The sequence below is a fragment of the Octopus bimaculoides genome, chromosome 23 (genome assembly GCF_046866305.1).
Source record: "Octopus bimaculoides isolate indiv1 chromosome 23, ASM4686630v1, whole genome shotgun sequence".
Classification (NCBI taxonomy): domain Eukaryota; kingdom Metazoa; phylum Mollusca; class Cephalopoda; order Octopoda; family Octopodidae; genus Octopus; species Octopus bimaculoides.
The window spans coordinates 23,500,034-23,525,684 of NC_142950.1; the positions used below are offsets into that span (position 1 = coordinate 23,500,034).

The 25,651-nt window shown below is 35.5% G+C and overlaps 1 protein-coding gene across 29 annotated transcripts in view; it reads left to right on the forward strand.

The window, feature by feature from the left end:
* LOC106876966 (transmembrane and coiled-coil domains protein 1) overlaps positions 1–25,651 on the forward strand; it is a 307,482-nt gene that overhangs the window by 264,001 nt on the left and 17,830 nt on the right. For 16 of the 29 annotated variants that reach the window (XM_089340109.1, XM_089340096.1, XM_089340107.1 and 13 more), the window contains 2 exons: positions 7,023–7,088; positions 19,016–19,079. In XM_089340109.1, coding sequence (XP_089196235.1) covers positions 7,023–7,088; positions 19,016–19,079 — 130 coding nt within the window. The remainder of the gene's footprint in view (positions 1–7,022; positions 7,089–19,015; positions 19,080–25,651) is intronic. The other 13 variants (XM_089340122.1, XM_089340102.1, XM_089340114.1 and 10 more) reach the window with 1 other exon arrangement.

Genomic DNA, 25,651 nt, shown 5'->3' on the forward strand with positions numbered 1-25,651 from the left:
GCCACCATCCCCTGCCGGAGCCTCGTGGAGCTTTAGGTGTTTTCGCTCAATAAACACTCACAACACCCGGTCTGGGAATCGAAACCGCAATCCTATGACCGCGAGTCCGCTGCCCTAACCACTGGACCATTGCGCCTCCAAGTTCTTGAATTTACAGATGCATAAACAAGCATTCAAATGCTAATATTTATAACCAGATAAAGTATGTTCAGTAATAAAATTTGCATGCATAGTTTCACTTTCTGGTGTATCTTCATATATGTCTCCAAATATATGTACATATATACATACGTGTATACATATATATATCCTTAAGTGTAATTAATCTGTATTAAATAGATACTTCACACTTCTCATTACGATAGATTCATTAGTTAAGATTAAAGTACTATTACAATTGGACAATATTATAGATGATTTTATGGTTGTGAAATTAATTAATTAATTATTTCAAATATGAGATTATTATTGTTGCTGTTGTTATTATTTAATATTCTAGATTAAAATGGTTTTCAGTTTATTGTTTGAAAAATATAACTGAAATAATTTGAAGCTATTTAGATTTATATGATAAAGAAGTAAATCAAATTAGTAAAAAAAATAAAAATAGCAAATATAATAAAACTAAAAAATATTGCTTCAACTTTGTTGCAGATGTTTTAGTCAAATAATATGAAATAAACATAAAGAGAATAATAAATATAAACATGTATATTAACACTTTGTAACTTTCTACTGTTTTCACTCACTACTTGTCTGTGTATTTGTGTATAAACCTACATTTATACATTTATTACACATGTACGAGTAAGTGTATATGCCTTTGTGTGTGTGTGTATATACATGTGTATATGTGTGTATGTGTGTAATTATATATATACATGCACACCCACGTGTGTATATGTGTGTGTATATATTTATATATATATACATGGACAAACATATATATACATATGTATGTGTGTGTACATATATGTATGTATATGTGTGGATATATACCCATATATACATATATATATGGGCGTGTGTTTGTCCATGTGCATATACCTATTTCTCATGTATGTGTGTATATGAGAATAAATGGATATATAGACATGCGTTTCATACTGTATTTATGTGTATGTATACACAAAACATGTTCAAACTTTATCTGACTTTACTTTTTCCTCCCAAAACTAATGCTGTGTGGGCAAAATCCTCTGGTTGGTGACACCATACTTCATGCACATGCATGAAAACTTTTGTGCCTGATAGGCTGCGTCAATTGCTCATTGTACACCAAGAGTACAGACATGTAGTGTGCACTTGTCAGAGATTTTTGTTTTCACCAAACACATCAAGCAGAGATATTGCATCAAATTTTGCCAAAAGCTTGATGTTACACAAAGTCAAACCATCCAGAAGATTCAGCAGGCCTTTGGTAATGATGCCATGGGCAAAATTCAGATCAAGTGGAGAGAAGCAAGTCTGGCAAGTCATTCACAAGCCAAAAGCAAGGAGCTGAACGAGTAGGTTTAGTAAATAGTCATGGAAGACTGTCATGTAACAATCCAGAAAATTTCTCACTCAGTGGGAATAAGCACAGGATCAGTGCATTCCATTTTAATGGAAGATTTGGGTGTGTTGGTGAAATTCATTCCCAAAGTGCTGGTGAAACAGCAGAAGCAACACTGTATGGAAAGCCCATTATATGTACATATATATGTATATATGTATGTGTGGGAATGTGTGTCCTTGTTTTGACACTGTGTGATCATTGTAAATGAGTATCACCATCACACATACAGTGTCATTCAATTTTAGTATTCTATAGAAACATGTCTGGTCACGGGGAAATATTATTGGTAAATTTTTACAAGTGCACCCACACACGGTTCACTAAAAAAAAACCCTCAGATTTTTCATGTGGAATGAAGTAACCTGAGCGCCTAATATGCTGCAAACCCCTTATTTTTGTTTGGAAAATGGGGTGGGGACTTGGAAATCCACCCCCGCCTCCTGGAATCACTGGAAAATGCATTTCTTTTTTCCTTGAATGAATTATGGTGACCTAATATGCCACAAAAGACTTTTTTTTTTGTCCAGAAAATGGTGGTGGTGATGGGTGGGTAGAGTGGCGTGGAACCCTTGGAAATTTCACCTCTGCAATTCAGTGAGAATTTTTTTTGCGGTTTTTTGTGTGCGATGGACTAAGCTGACCAAATACATCACAAGGAGGCGGGGTTGATGAATCTTATATATAGTCCTATGACTGAAACAAGTAAAAGATGTGATGTGTAAGAAAGAAAAAAAAAACATTTAACAACAGAAAAGTATAATAATATTAAAACAAAATAGCTTTTTCATTCCTCTTTAAATCAGTAATCCAGGCTGCAGAGTGTTTCAGAAAAAAAAAAAAAAAATCACTTTAAGTTTTCCCTCCAAAATTAGTTTCATTTTTGTCTGAGTAGGTTGGCGAATTAAAGTTTTCTTCATACAAATGAGCTATTTAAAAAAAATATATCTTAGAGGGGTACATATAATTGGGTTGACTCTTGAAAAAATTTGTGGAATAATAAGGTTTTATCCTCCTCTGATGAAATAAATAAATATCTGGCCAGGTATTGATGCAAATATTTTGACTGAATACCTGGCCTTTTTTTTATCCATTCTTTTATGTCCCTTCATGTAGAAGGAAAACACTTCAGTTTCAGACAATCACATAGTTAGAGCATACACACTAACAAGAGTCACATGAAGGTCATTGATCAGTGGAAGTCTCATGTACATAAGACTCACTAACTTCACATTGAAGTTCTTCCAGACCTGAGACTACAGGTGCTTTCAGTGCAAATTCCACACCTCTTCACATTTACCACTACAGTAAAAAGTTTAACCTCCAGCCTGTTCTGTAAAATGGCCTCCATTCACAAGTATTGTAGTGTTGTAGCTCCTTTGCTGTAAGTGCAGAATTGCTTTCAGAAAATGCTGTTGATTCATTATCAAGGGGAGTTTGGATGTTCCAGCAGCTACTATTCATAGGCTTATATTTTCTCACAGTCTCAGGATGAAGGATGACATCCTGGCCTGAACTGTATGCCCCAGGATACCTGCTAGGCCAGAACCCTTCACACTGTTCCAGAACCCTTATTGCCATTGTTTGCATCATTGTTATTATTACCTTCATTGAATGTGGTTTGCCTTTTTAGGGTTTGGCCAACTTTTCAAATGAAAAAAAAAAAAAAAAACAAATAAAGAGAAACAAGGTGAATGATAATTACAGTGTTGGTATGTCAAGAGATGGCTGTGCATGATGCTTTTTAAAATGATGAGAACCCTTGCACACAACCAGTCCCTCTCCCTGAACAATCATCATCATCATCATCGTCGTTTAACATCCGCTTTCCATGCTAGCATGGGTTGGACGATTTGACTGAGGACTGGTGAAACCAGATGGCTACACCAGGCTCCAATCTGATTTGGCAGAGTTTCTACAGCTGGATGCCCTTCCTAACATCAACCACTCCGAGAGTGTAGTGGGTGCTTTTATGTGCCACCGGCACGAAGACCAGTCAGGTGGTACTGGCAACGGCCACGCTCAAAATGGTGTATTTTACGTGCCACCTGCACAGTAGCCAGTTCGGCGGCACTGGCAACGATCTCGCTTGAATGTCTTTACACGTGCCATCCGTCACAAGTGCCAGGAAGGCGATGCTGGGCACAGGTGCCATGATGGTTTCGCTTTTGCTTGCCACAATAGGTCTTCGCAATCCCAAAAAGAACTAGTTGACTTCATTAGCTGTTGTCAAGTCACAGGTTTTACATCAAAGCTTTCCTTCTTCTAGAGTGATGTTCCTAACAAGGACTAGAAGTCACTCACTCTCTGTAGTGTGGTACACTATGTGTACATTCTCCTTCTTCTCTGCTGACCGAACCAGTTGTGCCTGCCAACTGCTGAAAACATGTTGATCCTCTGCATAACCACTGTTTTCTGCACCAAAGTCACCAGTTTGTTGATGTTTGCTGCAGAAATTATTGCTGTTCATGAGAAATAGCAGCACCAAGCTTGTGCATACAATATTGGATGGCCATTGACATTAATGAGTTCATCTATTTTTTGACAGGTGTTGTTTTCATTCTGTAGGGTATCCAGTTGTCTTCTTAACTAAACAAGCTTAGTGGGGTTACCAGTTTAGTTGCTGATGACCCAGTCATACAGCAGATTGTACTGGATTACATGGTACCAGGAGTGCTCACAAGCAACCTGACATACATACATACATACATACATAAGTATGTATATGTGTGTGTTTATGAGTGTGTTTGTCTTTGCCACAATTTTACAACCAGTGTTGGTTTGTTTACATTCCTGTAACTTAGCAGTTTAACAGAAGAGACTAATGAATGAGTACTAGACTTAAAAAAAGCCCTGGAGTCAATCCTATGGTCTGCGGATCTCTGGTAGTCTGCAAAGGTAGTACTAGGGGTTCCGTGAACATGTTAAGCTGACAGACCTTTCAATTACCTGGGGTCCATGGGAGAACTCATTCAAATAAAAGGGGTCCTTGGTAGTGAAAAGGTTGGGAACCACTGGACTCAACCCTTCAAGGTGGTGTCTGATTCTTGTTGTAGTCCAGTGACTGAAGCAAGTAAAAGATAAAAGATTTGTCATGGATTGAATGTCTTTACTGTGATGGATTTATATATTTTCCTTATCTTCTCCTTTTTTCAGTTTTTTACATACTATGTCTTGATTTTTAAATTTTGAAGTCCTACTTTAAAATTAAAGTTTGAAACTAGGACTTGAGTTATTGTTACAAAACACCTGAAATATATTGATGTGTCTGATACTGTTTTGACTGATAAATGTGAGAAAACAAAAACAAAAGGAATACAGGTTAGATAAAACAATACAGCTTAATTTCATCCTTTTTTAATATGTAACACACACACACATACACACACAGATAGATAATTTATATATATATATATATATATATATATATATATATATATATATATATAGATGCAGGCACAGTTGTGTGGTTAGAAGTTTGCTTCCCAGCTAGATGGTCAGTCTCACTGCATGACACCTTGGGCAAGTGTCTTCTGTTATAGCCTCGGGTTGACCAAAGCCTTGTGGGTAGATTTGGTAGATGGAAACTGAATGTGTGTGGGTGTGTGTTGAAATTCTAATGAAGCCTTTGGCTGTCCATAAGAAAGCCATATACTATTTTGCATAACAGTGTCTAAATATACTAGTTGCCCCAAGTAGAAATGTAGAAATTATACAAATATTTTTCCTTGATTATCAATAGATTATTTTGAAGGTAGGAGAGTATTATCTTTGTTTATTTTTCTTAATTGGTTATCATTTAGTGTGGAGGCGCAATGGCCCAGTGGTTAGGGCAGCGGATTTGCGGTCATAGGATCACGGTTTCGATTCCCAGACCGGGCGTTGTGAGTGTTTATTGAGTGAAAACTAAAAGCTCCACGAGGCTCTGGCAGGGGATGGTGGCAAACCCTGCTGTACTCTTCCACCACAACTTTCTCTCACTCTTACTTCCTGTTTATGTTGTGCCTGTAATTCAAAGGGTCAGCCTTGTCACACTGTGTCACGCTGAATATATCCCCGAGAACTACGTTAAGGGTACACGTGTGTGTGGAGTGCTCAGCCACTTGCACGTTAATTTCACGAGCAGGCTGTTCCGTTGATCAGATCAACTAGAACCCTCGACGTCGTAAGCGACGGAGTGCCACTATCATTTAGTATTTGCTGATGAATAATGGCAACACTAAAAACTTAGGATCTTTACTGCTTACAACTAGGAGCTGTGTCGTTCTTTGGGGGAACTGTTTATATGTAATTTGGGAACCATGTCACTACTAATTTGCCAACTTAATCACACATTCGATTATAATTCTTGTTGTATTTAAGTGTGCCTTTTAAATTACACTAATAATCAGTAATTTTGTTTGACCTAAAGTTTCTTTGATACACAAAAGGAAGTTGTAATCTAGTTTGTTATATAACATTTTTTTTTAGTTGTTTTGTGTTTATTTTCTTCCACTAATAATGTTGGGTGTTTTGGTGAAACGGTTATTTTTATATTAACAAAAATGGTAATGACTTAGCTTTGAAGTAAAAATAGAATCTGTCACTCAGACTAAATGAGACAAGCACAATTGAGTATACCCCAATAGGTATTCCATCAGTATTTCAGCATCTTAAAGCCATTATGACATTAATTTTCTTTAATCCTTTCCTGATGAAATAAATCCTAAGTGTGTTTCAATGGGTTTTGAAAATAATCAGTTTAGAGAGACTGAGTAAAATAACTTTTTTTGGTTTTTTGTATTTAAGCTAGTGTTTGGGACATTACTTAACCCTTTTAACATTTAAACCGGCCATATCTGGCCAAAGTATTCTATCAGTTTTATGTTCAAACTGATCAGATGTGGCCCCTCACACTTACTTTACAATATTATTCTAGAAATAAACAATCATGTCATTGAAATCTCAAAGTTACGAGATAATGCATGCATGACTAATTCAATTGAATGTGAATAAATAAGCATTATATTTGCCAGAGTAATCTGAATGCTAAAGGGTTAAAGTTTCTGACATAAAGTTATGATTTAAGCATAGTACTTTAAAACAGGTGGTATTGTATCATAAAATTAGATGTGGTCTCAGCTTGGCTCTATAACTTATCTTAAATATTTTCCCATCTTACCTTGCTATATTTATTTTTAACAATTTTGCATATGATTTGTAAATAAAATTAGATTAGAATATACCTTTCTTACAAAATATAAGACTTCACTGGGATTATTTAAGGGTCAGATATTTTGTTATTTGTGTTGAAGTTGGCTTTAAGATGCTATTTCTGATCACTATTTGCATTTTTTTTTTTGTTATTGTGTATTGATTCCATGGAAATTTAGCAGTTCCCTTTTTCAGTAGAAAAGAAAAAAAAAAACAAACACCCTGTTTAGAATCTCTCTCAACTGTGCTTAGGAGTAGTGTCACTGTTTTTTAGAAATGCTGGTCCCTGTTCAGCAGAGATTACCGAGGAAAATATCTGGACCAAAAGCACATAATTATGGTAAGTGTCAGTCTAGAAATTTTGCTAAGTCATCCTTTATAGAATTTAGTTCACAATCAAAGAAAGGTAAGTATATTTCATCTGCTCCTCTTAGAAATCAGTATCTGTTTGTCTGTATCTATGTGTCTTGTTTAGCCACACATACATAGCATATACTTTCTGCAATATTTTTTTTCTTCCTAAATTTGCTATCTTGGTGCTTTTTCATTTTCTTTTCTTTTTCTTTCTTTCCTATGATCCATATTTTTGTCTTGCTCCATTTTGTTAGAAGATATATTAAGTTTAAAGGAATGGCCATTCTTAGTTTTGAAATATATCTATCACACCATTTTGCATCATTTGTAGAAAGATTTTATCTTACTTAACATTTATATTACATAAAATATCAAACTCAAATCACAGTCTGTCCATTTTTTCTGTTGTAAAACTTTCGTAATAATTGAAATTAAATTTTATTGTGTATAAGCAAAAACTGTATTTTTAATCAAAATAGCAGCTAAAGGCTGAAAAATGCTTTAAGGGATGTTTTATGATTTTCTTTATGTTTTACTAGTACGGTGATTGAGATTTGTGACGATTATTAATTATAAATTCACATCTCTGAATTTATCATCTGGAAATTTAATTTTCAATTGTAAAAGCAACTGCTAAAACATCTAAACCTTCAGTTGTCATGACAATAGTTAGCTTTAACATCATATATCTAGCTTGAATTTCACTGTGCAGCCACTTGGGCAAATACCATCTGTTCTAGCCTTGAATCAACCCAGTGGGGAGATGGAATATCTTGAATGGACTGTAGTTGATCTTAGGTGGTAGACATAATCTATTACCTTGTTTTAATGTCACCATCTAGCCTTTAGGTAGGTACTTTTAGCAGAATCCACTCTAATACAAACATTTGAATCTGGAGATAACCTATGAGTTGTGGATTCTTCCTCTCACTTACATCAACCAGTCTTGGTACACCTGCGAAACTAGTCATGAGTACAGCTGCTTTTCTTGTCTGACCAAACCATAAATAAGTGTCGTGTATGTGTAAGTGAAGATGATTCACTCTGTGTGTTTTGCGTCTCATGCGTTTATTAAGAGGACAAAAAGATGAATGAACTGATTGATTTTCTGTTGCCCGAGTAAAGCACAGAGGCAAGGATTGAAAGTGTAAACCATCAGATTTGAACAAATGTAGATACATAGTCTACTATATCATCATCATCATCATCATCATCGTTTAACGTCCGCTTTCCATGCTAGCATGGGTTGGACGATTTGACTGAGGACTGGTGCAACCGGATGGCTACACCAGGCTCCAATCTAATTTGGCAGAGTTTCTACAGCTGGATACCCTTCCTAACGCCAACCACTCAGAGAGTGTAGTGGGTGCTTTTACGTGTCACCCGCACGAAAACGGCCACGCTCGAAATGGTGTCTTTTATGTGCCACCCGCACAAGAGCCAGTCCAGGGGCACTGGCAACGATCTGTACTGAGTATTTCCTCTCTCCCCCCTGAAAAGAAATGACACTCGTATCATTTAAGCCAGTGATGCATGTAACAGGTGGTGTTATTACCCTTAGTTTAGAAATAAATGTTCATAGTTTGAACTCCTTGTACTCTGTACAGATTTAAGAGTAAGATACTGAGATGTCAAAGCAGTCATAATACAATGTATAAGTAAATACTGTCAATAGTTTGACAAATTATAATTTAACAACTCATCCTAGACATTTAACATTACTAATTAGGTATGTATTTAACCTTCCTTGTGTATCTGAAAATTAACCTAGCATAACTATGTGCATGTTTGCATGATTTTATTGTTTTCTCACTAAAATGTAATGTAATTTCTTAAATACAACATTAGGAAATATTTTGTCTGATAATATAAATGAATTGAAATATCTCATAACATATCTATCTCATGTTTACAAAATACTTCAGCAATCTATTCATTATATATTATGTTGATCCTTTTTGTTGTTGTTTGTTTCACCTTTTAACATTTACTTATAAGAAAAGAATCAGGGAAATAAGTTTTCAGAATCAATCCTGCCATTCTCTTGTTTGACTCTGGGGTTGTTGCTACTTTTGATCTGAAATATATTTGTTGTGGCATGAATCTAGATCTTTGAGTAGAAGATTAGCATTGAGAGAATTCTTGCTTGTGCTACTTCTGTGTCATTGGCATAGCTAGTAAGAGTAGCTGCCATTATAACTGGTGGCATATCTGAGGGTCACCACAAACAGCAATGGCCCAAAGACAGTTTCCTGAGGCACTTCACTCAACTATTAATGCCTCATAGGAGAGGGCCCCATTGGCTTTCATAGACTGACACATGTCTTTTAAGAAGTCATACCACTCTCCCAGTTTTCCAACTATACCAAATCCTTGTAGTTTGTGACAATATTATCCCATGATCAACCTTATCAAAGACCTTTGCAAAATCAATATTTATCACATCCATATATACATATATTTATATACATATGTATCATCATCATCATCAATATCCATGTTCCATGCTGGCATGGGTTGGACAGTTTGATGAACCAATGTGTCCAAAGACTGCTTGATGCTCTAGTAACTGCTTTGGCATGTTTTTATGGCTGGATGTCCTTTCTAACTCCAATCACTTTACAGTGTGGACTGGGTGCTTTTTTGTGCCACCTGTACTATTGTGGTTGCCATACAGTTTGCAGTAGGACTATGAGCCCTGAGATAGGTTGAGCACAGCTACATGATAGAGGATTACTGGGGAGGGTGGTGGTAGCAGAGCAGTTTTCTGCAGAGGGATCTGCATGGCTACTTACACTTAGTAAGAGAGAGAGAGAGAGAGAGAGAGAGAGAGAGAGAGAGAAAGAGAGAGAGAGGGAGAGATAAAATAATCAGTAAGTAATTTTAGCAGCCAAAGTAAAATTTATGATTGAATTTCTTTAGTGATAGACTAGCACTGAAGTTTTGCTGGCATTTTAAGTGTTGCATGAAAGTTACCAGTATATTTCAGAAAAATATACTTGCTTCAAAAAAATATTTCCTCAGCTGCCTCTTGCAGCATTAAAAATATGAGAACTATTAATCAGTACCTCTAATCCTAATGAAAACTTCATAGAAGTTTCTGAATGCTCTCTCTGAAAAACAGCTGCAAGACAGGTGAGACCTGTCCAATTGTGTAACAACATTAGTCAAGTTAACTCCACCACAAACCATAACAGAAATGTTATGATTCATACAGAAGATGGAACCTGTAAGGATTCCCATTTGGTGTACACAGAAGAATGCACCAAACAGAACTTGATTTATGCTGGTTGCATGACAGACAAATTTAAAATAAGATGCAATGGGCACAGGTATGATGTCAGGCACAATAACAGTAGTTCAGAACTTGTTAAAAAACCATTTTTCATCAGATGGCTGTAAATTTGAGGAACACCTGAAAATACACATTCTCAGAGAAATATTCTGACTCCACTACATTTTCAGTCCTTAAAATACATGAGGATAAATATATTTGTGTATTACTAATGTCATGCTCTGGAGGAAAGAATGAAATGATTAGAAAATTCCATCACATTTACACGAAACTTTTTGATCAAGTGTTTTCTTTCTTGTTTTCTTTTCTTTTTCTTCATTTTCCTTCTCTTTTTTTCTTTGTTATCAGTTATGAAAAAGCAAAAATTTATGCTGTCATTCTGTCTTAAAAGGAATGCAGTATATTTCAGTTCAAATTTTGAATTTCTTTATTTCTGGTTTTTTTTTCTTTCTCAATTTGAACCTGAGGAAGACCTATACTGTCAAAATATTGTTCAATTCAATAAAAAGAGTTGATCTCTATTTATTACAAAGTGTATCATGCTCTTCTTATTGCTTATTTACTTTCATGAAGAGTTGTCAGTCTTCATAAATAATAGAATATTGTAGTTCGCTTGAAGCATTGTGTATTGTTTGTAAAGAATAAAAAGTTTAGAATGGTATAACAATGCACTATAGAACAAAAAATGGACTATATACCTGTTGTAACTTGGTTATCAATAGTCCGATGATATTTCGGAATTAGAATTCCTTCTTCAGATCTTCTTAGCTGGAGTCTCTGTTTTCCAACGGTTTTCCTAATTATTATTAAGGTGGTGAGCTGGCAGAATTGTTAGCATGCTAGGATAAATACTTAGTGGTATTTCATCTGTCTGCACATTCTGAGTTAAAATTCTGTCAAGGTTGACTTTGCCTTTCATCCTTTCAGGGTTTATAAAATAAATACTAGTTGAGTACTGAGGTTGATGTAATCGACTGTCTCCCTCCCCTTGAATTTCAGGGCTTGTGCCTATTGTAGAAAGGATTATTAATATTATTATTTAAGGTGGCCTGCTGGCAGAATTATTAGCATACTGGATGAAAAGCTTAGCAATATTTCGACCATCACTATGTTCTGATTTCGAATTCCACCGAGGTCAATTTTGTATTTCATTCTTTTGGGGTTGATTAAATAAATACCAGTTATACACTGGGTTTGATGTAATCGACTTAATCTCCTCCCCTAAGCTGCCCTTGTGGAAAGAATTTGAAATCATCATCATCATTATTATTATTATTATTATTATTATTATTATTATTATTATTATTATTATCTAAGGTGGTGAGTTGGCAGAACTGTTAGCATGCCAGTCAAAATGCTTTGCAGTCTTTTGTCTGTCTTTATGTTCTGACTTCAAATTCTGCCGAGGTGAACTTTACCTTTCATCCTTTTGGGGTTGATAAAATAAGTACCAGTTGCATACTGGGTCGATGTAATCAACTATCCTCTTCCACCAAATTTCAGGCCTTGTACCTATAGTAGAAAGGATTATTATTATTATTATAATTATTAAGGCAGTGAGCTGGCAGAGTTGTTAGTATGCCAGTTGTTAGTATGTTCTGAGTTCAATTTCTGCTTGAGTCGATCAAATATCCAACTGGATTTTCCAATTGTGCTAATGTGGACATGGAGAAACTACATTGGGTCATCTGGGTTGTAGCTACATAGAATTTACTGTTGGCCAGTAAATAAGGATAGCATAAGTTGTCCACTTTATAGAATTGTTGGCCATGCAGACCACAAAATTGTGATCTGTACAGTTGACCTAGATAGGCTTTGTAGGCAGGGACCCTGTTACTGGAAGCTGAACACACCACTCCTGGGTGCCAGGCTTATACAAACTGGATTAATGAATTAGTCAAGCGGGCACTGACAGGGTCAATCATCAACAACAAATGGCATTTTGCCCTAGAATGGGCAATTAGAGTAGAATCAATTAGGTTTAGTGAGGCATTAGCAATATAAAGAAATAGAATAGAGAGAAACTTAGTTGAGAACTTAGAAGAGACACTTAGGAAAGGCATGTGCTTGCAGTGAGATTGGCCCTTGACCAATTCTTCAATGGTAAGCATGAAGGTGACATTGTCAAAGCTAAGGCACATGCTGTAAGACACAAGGGAATAAAAGCTGTTTGATATGCCTCAGTGGAGGAGGTGCAATGTGGAAACAAAGCCACAATTTGGTCAAAGGTAGACCAAAATAGGTGCATGTTACTTGGGTCTGAGCAGATGTGTACAGCATTTCAGTAACACTCTGCTCAACTTTTTGGGACAAATGATAGATCGGAACACACAATGGTCTTCAGTGTCTACCTTAATGGCATGCCATAACTGTCAGATAGGGAGCCGGAGCATTGTGAAAGAGTGATAACAGCATGGCAATATGCAGAGAGCTTTTTTATGAACTTAACCTTAAGAACCACTTATTAGCTTTGAGTAATCTAATCCATTTCTAATTTTCAATAACATTTTGATGCAGATTTTAATTTGTAAATCCATCATTCCTGTTCAGTAAATAGGTTACCTTCTTTTTTTCTTAAATTGAAATTTTAATTCCAATCCAATTAAAACAAGCTAAAATAGCAAAAAAAGTGAGAGTGTGGATTGTAATTTCATTTCAGTCTGAATTACGTTTTAATTTGAATTTCAGTTTTTAAAATAATTTTTTTGTCTTTGTTTTCTACCTCAACTTATGCACAACTACACTTATGCACAACTACACACACACACACAACTTCCTACAGATACACACATATGTGCGGAACTAGTCTATCTGCCAAAACAGACATGCTTATTGTTTTTTTTTGGGGGGTATCAGAATTTTCATCATAAGTGCAAGTATGGGTATGTAGTAAGAAGCTTATTTCCTGACAACATGGTTCTGGGTTCAGTCCCACTGCATGGCACCTTCGGCAAGTGTCTTCTACTATAGCCTCGAGCAGCCCAAGTCCTTGTGAGTGGATTTGGTAGACAGAAACTGAAAGAAGTCCATTATATATATATAAAATACAAAATGGAATACAAAATACAAAATGGCTGATAGTTAGCAAGGTGGGACACACATAAGAAAGAAGAAAGCAAAGGACCACTGATGAGGTCACAGAAGTGTGACGAAAGAACTCTGGCCGAAATAGGATTAATATAATGTAATGTAATATAAAGCTGAAGCAAATTAACACCAAATATACAGTGCGTGTGTTTTTATTGGCTAAACTGGCAATATGACTATCCCCAAGTACAACAATATATATATATATATATATATGTATGTATGTATATATAAACATGCAATGCCATGTATAAGTGCCTGTGCGGTGTCATGTAAAAGAACCCAGCACTCTGTAAAGTGGTTGGCATTAGGAAGGGCATCCAGCCATAGAAACAAAGCCAAATCAGAGTGGAGTCTGGTGCAGCTTCCCAGTTTGCCAGCCCTGGCCAAACTGTCCAACCCCTGCCAGAATGGACAATGGATTTTAAATGTGTGTGTGTGTGTATATATATATATATATATATATATATATATATATATATATATAATCATAAATATATAAGGATCGGCATTAGATGCTTCACCAACATACTGAAAATTTAGAAATAGCAGTCAAAGAACTACTGATTCCAAACTACAAATTTTTTCTCTAACGGATGGCGATATTTATTAATTTTATTAATTTTGATTTTATTAATTTTATTACGAATTGGCAATTCCCTGCCCTATATCTGTATATATATATATATATATATATATATATATATATCTTTGTGTGTGTTTGTCTTTTACCAACATTTGACAACTGGTGTTTGTGTGTTTATGTCTCCACAACTTAACAGTTCAGCAAAAGAGACTGATAGAGTAGGTCCCAGGCTTACAAAAAAAGTACTGGAGCTAATCCATTTGATTAAAAATTCTTCAAAGTGGTGCCCCATCATGGCCGCAGTCTAATGACTGAAACAAGTAAATGACAGACACCACAATCAGGTTGCTGACCACAGGTTCATCAGTTATTTGGAATTCACCACTAAGTCCCAAAAAGTTGTCGTGGAACTGTGTCAGTGACCAAGTTGCAGTAATGCAGTGAAAATTTCGGCACCTCACAAAATAAATGACTAAAATAGCTCTTTCATCATGCAATTGTTTAATTTAGGGTTTTTGTATTTTAAAAAGATGATAACATACTCTTTTACTTGTTTCAGTCATTTGACTGTGGCCATGCTGGAGCACCGCCTTTAGTTGAGCAAATTGACCCCAGGACTTATTCTTTGTAAGCCTAGTACTTATTCTATCGGTCTCTTTTGCCAAACCGCTAAGTTACGGGGACCTAAACACACCAGCATCGGTTGCCAAGCGATGTTGGGAGGACAAACACAGACACACAAACATACACATGCACATATATATATATATATATATATATATATATATATATACATATACATACATACATATATCCGACGGGGTTCTTTCAGTTTCCATCTACCAAATCCACTCACAAGGCTTTGGTCGGCCCAAAGCTATAGTAGAAGACACTTGCTCAAGGTGCCATGCAGTAGGACTGAACCCGGAACCATGTGGTTCGTAAGCAAGCTTCTTACCATACAGCCACTCCTACATGATTAGAAAATAAATATCTTGTTTCTTTTATATTACAAAGTTTAAAGGCCTTTAGTTATTTACATATATTTATATTTCAAGAGGTAATATTTATCCCCACTTGAACACAGTTTAGTTTGTTCCAACAGAACATCCTCATTTAAGTAGGGTTAAATGTTACCTGTCAGTATTAATACTGCCTCTGTTGCTAATATATATTGTGTTTAACAAGCTCACTGGCTAATCATGACACCAGTGCCTGCTCTGGCACTGTGATTGTATATATCACTGGCATGGAAATAGAAATAAGTCACTGTATCCCTAGTGGTCAAGTGTGCATCATTGAGAAGACCAAGGAAGGTCAAAATCATGTCATCTGGTTGTCTTGGCACCAGAGATACAGTGGGGATTTATCTCCTCGCTAGTGATATAAACAAGAATGTATTTTGCCAATATGAGAGTTTCTCTCATGGTTTCTACCACAGTATAGTTTGTTCTAACAGAATATCCATGTTTATGTGGGGATAAATATTACCTCAAGGTATTAATACTGCCTCTGTCGCTAATATATATTTTTATTTCATTATCTCTATTTTATTTGTTTTTGTTTTTTTTAAATTTATTATTTACAAATAATATTTTGCATTTGTTAAATTCAGCATTTTATATATGCTCAGTGCAGGTTTTATTCTGTTTTATTCAGGTGAGTTACTAGTGTTATGCCATAGTTTCTAGAGCATTCCGTGCACCAGAACCAAGCCTGCTAAATTTTTTCTTATCTTTAGCTATATAAATGTATGTATGTATGTATGTATGTATGTATGCTTGAATATTTCTTTGTAGAACAAATATTTGTGGAAAAAAAAAATCTTTATGGAAATATTTTTACCTTGTTTCTATTAGTATTGTTGTCACTGTTGTTGTTGTTGTTGTTGTTATTATTTTTAATATTAATTATTATTATTATTATTATTATCATTATCATTATTATTATTAAGGTGGTCAGCTGGCAGAATTGTTAGCATGCTGGGCAAAATGCTCAGCAGCATTTTTTTGTCCATCTTTACATTCTGAGTTCAAATTCTTCCTCTGAGGTCGACTTTGCATTTCATCCTTTCGGGATCGATAAAATAAATATCAGTTAAACATTGGGGTCGATGTAATCAACTCATCCCCCTCCCCCAAAATTGCTGCCATTGTGGCAAAATTTCAAACTATTATTATTATTATTAAGGCGACAAGCTGGCTGAATTATTAGCGTGCTGGATGAAATGCATAGTGATGTTTCACCTGTCACTACATTCTGAGTTCAAATTCTGCCAAGGTTGACTTTACTTTTTATTCTTTCGGGGTCGATAAATTAAGTACCAGTGAAACACTGCGGTTAATGTATTGACTTGTTCCCTTCCCCAAAGTTTCAGGCCCTGTTCCTATAGTAGAAAGGGTTATTATTATTAGTAAGATGAAAAGCTAGCAGGATCATTAGTACACAAGGCAAAAGGCAGCATTTCATCCGTTTTTATGTTCTGAGTTTAAATTCTGCTGGTATTGACTTTGCCTTTCATCCTTTTGGAGTTGATAAAATAAGTACCTGTTAAACACTGGGATCGATGTAATTGACTAGTCCCCTCCCCCCAAATTTCAGGCCTTGTGCCTATAGTAGAAAGGTTTATTATTATTATTATTATTATTATTATTATTATTATTATTATATAGTAATGTCTTGGTGCTTTGGTTTGTCTCTATGTTTTTTTAAACATGCCTAGTGCACCTATTATTATAAGGATTATTTCTGTCTTCAGAAAGATCTATTGCCAGATCTTTGTATGTTGAGAGTTTCTCCATTTCTTTTAGGGATACATTATCATCTGTTCAGAGTAATATGTCAATTAGAAGGCATTTTGTTTTTCTTGATGGTCCTTGACAACAATATCTGGCCTATTAGCTTTGATCTCTCTGTGTGTATTGGCATATCTCAGAGTATGGTTCCTTTGTCACTTTCTGAGGCCTTTTCGGGCATATGCCTATAACAATCTTTTTCCTCATGTTATTCCATAATACTGGCACAGCTTCCAGTGTATTTAAGTTCCAATCTTTCATGTCTGTGAATGTATTCCTTCTTGGCCAGGACTGGGCAACCAGATGCAATATGATTTTCTTGTTTCTTCCTCATCACCACATATTCTGCAGTTGCTTATTGTATTTTTCTTCATTGTGTGTTTCTGGAAGTTTCTGGTGGAGAGACTTTGATCTTCTGCCACAGTGAAAAACCCTTCAATCTCTGCTTTGGGATGCAAACCTCTCAACCAGTCTTTGTATTTTGCATTGTTTATTTCTTTTTTGTTTAGCTTATCCCTGTATTTACCCATGTAAGGGCTTTTCTTGTCATAGTTTTATCATATTATTTTGTAGTTCCTGTTTTAGTTTAGATTTTTTGTTGCTTTACAGCTTTTGATGTTTCTTCTTTTTCTTCATAGTTATCAAATATTATGAAGTCCTACTTGTAGTTTTCTGCTTTCTCGAAGACAGAAAAACAGTTTGTTTTGCTCATGCTTTGTGGTTATTTATTCCAGTTTTCCTTGGTTCTGAATAAGATGTTTCTGTATTCCTATGGTGGTTATTTTAGAGTAGTTTTCTAGTTGTATAAGGCCTCTACAACCTTCAATTTATTGTGTATATAACCTTTCTACATCAGGTTTTGGGTGGTGTATTCTATGTTCCATCATTATTTTACTTGTTTCCCTGTCTAGTTTGGCTAGTTCATACGATCAATTAAGAATATTGTAACTGTTATTTATAACTTGGACAACTAGAATATTGATGCCTGTTATCTTAGTTTTTGCATTGAGCTCTATAATACTTCCTTACCTTTTCTTTCATTTGTGTATGTTGTACTTTATTTAGTTCATTGATTCTTAAGTATTTGTATGTCTGGCTTTGGTCTAGTTCCCTTATCTAGTTTCTTTACCTAGTGTGTTGTTGTTATGATTATTATTAATATTATTCATATACTCACAACAGATAAGAGTGTTGGAAAATAAAAATTCCTAACATTGGGCTACAAGTCTTATTATTATGTGATGAGAACTCACAGCTTATTTTGGTGGGTATGATGGAAAGTATCAGCTGTCCACAGCCGGCAGACTAAGGTGACACTTATTTACTGGTCATGCTTCAAGAACCCAGCAAAGAATTCTTGCAGTTCCAAGCAATGCTGAGTTTTGAAGATGTTCTACCTTCACAAATCTTTTTCAGCCATGTTGGTAGTTGAGTGCTGATACTTCCAAGTGCACCAATTACTATTGGTATCACATCTGTTCTCCTCATTGACCACAACCTTCATATTTCCCACTTCAAATTGTCATAGTTTTTCATTTTTCCTTCTTCTTTCACATTGATCCTGTTGTCACCAGGACATGCTATGTCGATTATCATGCATGTTCTTTCTATTTTATTCACCACAACAATGTCCAGTTTCCAATGTCTGGTCATTATCATCATTATTATTATTATTATTATTATTATTATTATTATTATTATTATTATTATTATTATTATATCCAGAAGGCAGTGAGCTAGCAGAATCGTTAGTGTGTTGGACAAAATACTTAGTGGCATTTCTTCTGACTCTTTACATTCTGAGTTCAAATTCCACTGAGGTTGAGTTTGCCTTTCATCCTTTTGGAATTGATAAAATAAATACCAGTTGAGTACTGGGGTCAATATAATCAACTTACCCTGCTTTCCCAAGCTTGCTGGTCTTGCACCAAAATTTGAAACTATTATTATTATTATTATTATTATTATTATTTCCTTCCAGGATCAAAAAATAAAGTACCAGTCAAGTACTGGAATCAATGGTATTGATCACCCCCACCTTGCACATGCATCAAAATTGTCAATGTTGTACTTAATTCAGAAACAATTGTTGTTATTATTTTTATAGCTTAATCCATTTACCTGTTTTTCTTTTCTTTTCTGCTATTTAGATTCTATGGAAGAAAATCCTACGGAAGATAACTCCCACCACGGTAGTGGGACTTTACCAGCCAGGTATGTTTGTCATCTCTCCATCTCTCTTTCTCTCTCTGAAACACACACACACACACACACACACACAAATTTCCAAATAAATGTCTGTTGGCTTTATGAGGTGAATCTACTGCAGAAATCCTTTTGATTTACTATTAGTTTATGTAGGGAAGTCCTAAGCGAGCTGGTCAAATTGTTAGCATGCTGGGCAAAATGCTTGTGGCATTTTGTTCATCTTCACGTTCTGAGTTCAAATTCTACTGAGGTTCACTTTTCTCTTTCATCCTTTCAAGATTGATAAAACAAGTACCACTTGAGTACTGGGGTTGATGTAATTGACCCACCACCTCCCTTGAAATTGCTGGCCATGTGCCAAAATTTGAAATCAGTGTGGAGGAAGACAGGGGTGGCCAAATTGCAACTTATCAATTGGAGACTTGTACATTTAAGTCACTTGGGGGGACTTCATCTGGTTGTAACTCCTTTCCGTTGACTCAGCTTTGAAGCTCATACTTGAAGAAGAAATAACGTTTGTTGTCATGGTAGCGGTGAAACATTAATACTATCACAATGACTCCATCAGAGTTACTTTCCTTAGCGTTAAAATATGAAAATATTGCCTTCAAGTGGTATGGAGATTGTTTTGTTCCTCCTTGACTAGATCCCCTTTAGGGCTTTGGCATTCCCCAACTGTTTCAAATAACCCCTAATATAAAACTGTAATGAATTTTTTTTTTAAATTTCCACCCCTTCTATTTTAGTTTTGTACTCCCTTTCTCAACGTATTTCCCTTTCACATTTTTACCATATAGATACATATACCGCCTGACTGGCCCTCGTGCTGGTGGCATGTAAAAGCACCCACTACACTCTCTGAGTGGTTGGCGTTAGGAAGGGCATCCAGCTGTAGAAACTCTGCCAAATCAGATTGGAGTCTGGTGTTGCCATCCGGTTTCACCAGTCTTCAGTCAAATCTTCCAACCCATGCTAGCATGGAAAGCGGACGTTAAACGACGATGATGATGATGATGATGATGATAACTGTGTATGGATATGTTTTCATCTCTCTCTTTCAGAACATGCTACAGTGTATCACATGCACTTGAAAGTGATAACAAATAGAAACAATTATTTTATCTTTTCCTTCTTGTCACATTTCACTTTTTACAATGGCCATCACTTTTCATAATGGACATCAGCACATTATCCGTTTTAGAATAATATTGATATAACTATTAACTCAATAATTTATATTGTTTTACCTGATGATGGATCTCTCACCATTAGTACAGCAATGAATAACAGAAACAATTCTAAATGATAACGCTAGATCTTTAGTGTTGAAGGTAAGAAACAGAGGGATTAGGGAGATTTAAGGTTGGTAAGGGTTACAGAAGAATATCAGGAGGCTGATGTGAGGGGCAAGTGGCTTAAACATTTATGTGCACGGAGAGGGGATGAGACTGGTCACAGATAGCTTTAATTAGTCTTGCCCAAACCATTAGCTATTCAACCATTCATACCTTGTTTGTAGACTTTGGATACAAGTTTTGTTTATAAGTGTCTGTAAAACAGTTGCAAAGGAAGATGGCATCATCAACTTGTAAGAAGTGAAGATTTGTTGTTGGCGCTCCGTCGCTTACAATGTCTTGGGTTCCAGTTGATCCAATCAACGGAACAGCCTGCTCATGAAATTAACATGCAAGTGGCTGAGCACTCCACAGACAAAATACAGGTACAACAGAAACAGGAAGAGTGAGAGAAAGTTGTGGTGGAAGAGTACAACAGGGTTCGCCACCATCCCCTGCCGGAGTCTTGTGGAGCTTTAGGTGTTTTCGCTCAATAAACACTCACAGCGCCCGGTCTGGGAATCGAAACCGCAATCCTATGATCGCGAGTTCACTGCCCTAACCACTGGGCCATTGTGCCTCCCAAGAAGTGAAGATATAAAGATGAAAATAGAAACATTTAGCCAGAGTGGGGGGAAGATTTTGCATTCATCAATAAAGGAGGTAAATCTTTGTCTCTTATCATATTTCACTTAGTCATTACAAAGCCAACTATTTGAAACATCACTGTGAAGCAAATCACAAAAACATTTCACGTGATTATCCTCCAAAATCAGAATTAAGGAAAAATGAATTAACAGTGTTAAAAACCATCTCTAAGTAGTTAGCAAACATGATTGACAATGTTCAGTCAGGAATCTGATATCAATAAAGCCAGTTTTGTTATATTGTGGAATACTGTTTGTGCTAAATGCTCATATTCTGAATGAATATAGCTACTGTTGTTGCAGTATTAGATCCAAGTAACACAAAGCTTCAGTCACTAATAAGCTCAAACACCCGTTTCATGCCACACTACGGAGAGGCAAGTAAAATGCAGAAGGATTTAAAATATTCTTTTGCATTCAGTTTAGCGATTGATTAATCAACTGAGATACAAGAGAACCCACAACTGGTAGTATTTGATTGTGTTTTTTCTGAGTTAATTGTGTAAGAAATAATGTTGGATTTAGTGGAATTAAAAAAAAAGCAGCTCTTGGCTTTCTCATAAATCCTTAATGGAGCCTTAACAAATCCTGGTGTTCCACTGAACAAAACTTGTCAATGTTGCAGCAGATGGTGCCTCTGCAATGATTAGGAAGTACACAGGATTAATTGCACTTTAAAAAGTGATCCCAGATTTCTAGAAATCCTCCTTGTTCGTTGAATTATTGATCATGAACGCTGTAGCCAGATACTTCAAGTATGAAGATGTAATGAAATCTGTTCTTGAATTTCCTACATTTAAATGGGAAAAAAAAATCCTATACTAGTGCTCAAAAGATTTGAACTTAAACTCGGAAATCTTTATCAAGGATTAGGTCCATAGGGTTAAGAGTGGCTTTGAGAGAGATCCAGGTGAGCTGATATGGAGATAGTGATTCAGATAAACACAATTAAGCTTTATGTATATAAAACTATACCTATACACATAGATACACACACACTCACACACACACACACACGCACACACACACACACACACACACACACACACACACACACACACACAGACACACACACACACATACACACATAGATACATATAACTAAATATATTCAGATGATAAACACATTTGTACAAGGGGATATATATATATATATATATATATATATATATATATAATCTAAATTTACATAAAGCATAAAAAATACAGAATATTAAGGAGGAATGCATTGTTTTTTTTAACTCAACAGGTGTTTCTGGAAGCTTGGAATTATGTAATAATCCTAATTAGCTGATGGAATGTGCAGAAAGTCATGGTTATACAACCAGTAAATGGTCAAGTATAGTGTGTGTACACACACACACACACACACACACACACACACACACACACACACACACACACATCTGATATCAATAAAGCCAGTTTTGTTATATTGTGGAGTACTGTTTGTGCTAAATGCTCATATTCTGAATGAATATAGCTGCATTTGTTGCAGTATTAGATCCAAGTAACACAAAACTTCAGTCCCTAATAGCTCAATCAATCGCTAAACTGAATGCGAGGAAATATTTTAAATCCTTCTGCGTTTTATTTGCAGCATCAGCACTAATGTGAGTATATGCCTCTCTGTAGTGTGCCATATATATATATATATATATATATATATATATATACATATATATATATGTCTGGTTTAAAAAGCCACATCAGACGCCATGAAAGGGCTAGGGTGTAGGTGCAGGAGGTGGTCAAACTCTGTTTAAGGAGTAGACAACCACCATATGTATATATATATATATATATATATATATATATATATATATATATATATATATATAGTTCAAATTTACAGAAAGAAAGATGAAGACAGGTGAAGGAACAACAAGCAGGTGTATTTGTTTGATGCTTGGGAAGAATGGAAAAGTCTTTGATGTTTCAAGCCTACACTCTGTAACAGTAAAGGGTTGATAGGGGAAAATGGAGAGAGAATGAAAAAAAAGATGTAGAGAGAAAAATTGTGTAGAGATTAGTGGTTCAACATAATAAAATGACCCTATATATATAAATGGTTCAAACATGATGAAATGAGCCTATCAGGTCATTAAGAATGAAGTGTCCAATTTTCTAATGTACCAAGTTTGACGATCGTTTACTCTAATGTTTTATCTTGGCAATTCTTTGTTTTACATCATTGAAGAGTTACATCATCACTTTTTGAAATGCAATTCATGGTGTCTGATTATATTGTGAATTTTCTCTTGTAAATCAATTTTTGTGAACCCATGGATAGATCAAAAATTTGTGTTTATGAATATGAGTTCCGTCATGGAACCAATGCAAACCAGACAGCTCAAAACATCAATGTGGTGTTTGGTGAAGATGTGATGAATGAGTGCACTATATGGCGATGGTTTGAGAAGTTCTGGTCTGGTGACTTTACTCTTGAAAATCAGCCCTGTGGTAGACCTGAGACCAAAGTGGATAATGATGAGCTGGAAACTGTAGTGGAAGTGGATACATCTCAAACTATGCATGAGTTAGCAGCAAGGTTTGATGTTTCGATTCCAACAGTATTAGACCATCTGAAACAAATCAGCATGGTAAAGAAGCTGGACAAGTGGGCACCACATGAAATAAACGAGCATCAGATGACACATCGTCTTGAAACTTGCTGTTCTTTGCTGTCATGGCATAAAAGCGAACCATTTCTACATCATATTGTTATTTGTGATGAAAAATGGATTCTTTTCAACAGTAGCAAGCGTTCTGCATGGTGGTTGGATAGAGACAAAGTGCCAAAACACAATCCCAAAAGAATATAAACCAAAAAAAAAGCTAATGGTGTTTGTTTGGTGGTCCAGTGCTGGTGTCATCCACTACAGCTTCATGAGACCTGGTCAGTCAATTACAGTGGATGTATGCATCAACCATTTTGATGAAATAATGAGTGAACTTGCAATTAAACAACTGAGACTGGTCAATAGAGAGAGGCCAATTCTCTTGCAAGACAATGCTTGACTACATGTATATATATATATATATATATATATATATAGAAAGAGAGAGAGCAGCTGCTCTTCCATTAACTTATAGATTTGCTATGCATCTAGGTGTATGTATGCTCTTTTATTCCTTTACTGGTTTCATTCATTGAACAGTAGCCCTGCTAGGATAATGTGTTCAAGGATTTCAAATTATTATGAAAACCACTTTTATTTATTTCAGTTTGGTGCTTATTTTATTGATCTATTTGTCAAATAGGACATAAAGAGGCACTGCATAAACACAGACATGAATGCACTCAGATGTGTTTCTACATGCACACACACATGCGCGCGCGCACACACACATACATACACACACACACACACACACACACACATACACACGCACACTGCACAAGTGTGTGTGTGTGTAAAGCTACCTTCTCAAATCATGCCAACTCATAAAGGCTGGTTTCCCTGTTACCATGGTGTATAAATTCTCTGCCTGGATAGGATGCTGGTCTATTACAAGATTACTCACTTTTACCAGCTGAGTAGACTGAAGCAACATGAAATGACGTGTTTTGCTCTAGAACACAATGCGTCACCCAGTTCGGGAATTGAAACCACAATCTTATGATCATGGGTCCAACAACCTAACCACTAAGTCACATGCCTCCACTGTGTGTGTGTGTGATTAAGAAGTTCACTTCTCAACGGTGTGATTTTGTATTCAATCCTATTGCACAGTACCTTGGGCAAGTATCTTCCACTCTAGCCCCAAGCTAATCAATGTCTTGTGAATGAATTTGGTAGATAGAAACTTTACTAAGCCTATTGGAGGCAACATCCTGACATGGTCACAATTCAATGAGAGAAACCAATAAATGATTAAAAGAACACACATAGATCTAATTGCATAGCAAATCAATAACTTCACATGTATTAGTGTGTCTGTGTGTGTGTGAATGTTTACATTCAGTTTCATATAAAAAATTTTCTGAGTTACAGTTGGTAAAGTTTATTGTCTCTGTGTGTGAATAAATTGCCTACTAGCTCTGTACTTTCAAAGATGTGTGGGTTTTAAAAAGTCCCATACTTGAAAATCAGGCAGGGTTTAGTGACGGGAAGAATGTCCTGCTTCAATGATATGTATTTGTCTGACCCATGCTAGCTTGGAAAACACATGTAAAAACAGGTGAATATATATATATAGGTGTGCCTGTGTGATAAGAAGCTTGCTTCCCAACCACATAGATCCAGGCTCAATCCCATTGCATAGACCCCTTGAGCAAGTGTCTTCTATTATAGCCTTGGGCTGACCAACGCCTTGTCAGTGGATTTGGTAGATTGAAACTGAAAGAAGCCCATCTTATATATATATATATATATATATATATATATATATATATATATATATATATATATATATACATATATATATATATATATATATATATATATATATATATATATATATATATATATATATATATATATATATATATATATATATATATATATATATATATATATATATATATATATATATATATATATATATATATATATATATATATATATATATATATATATATATATATATATAT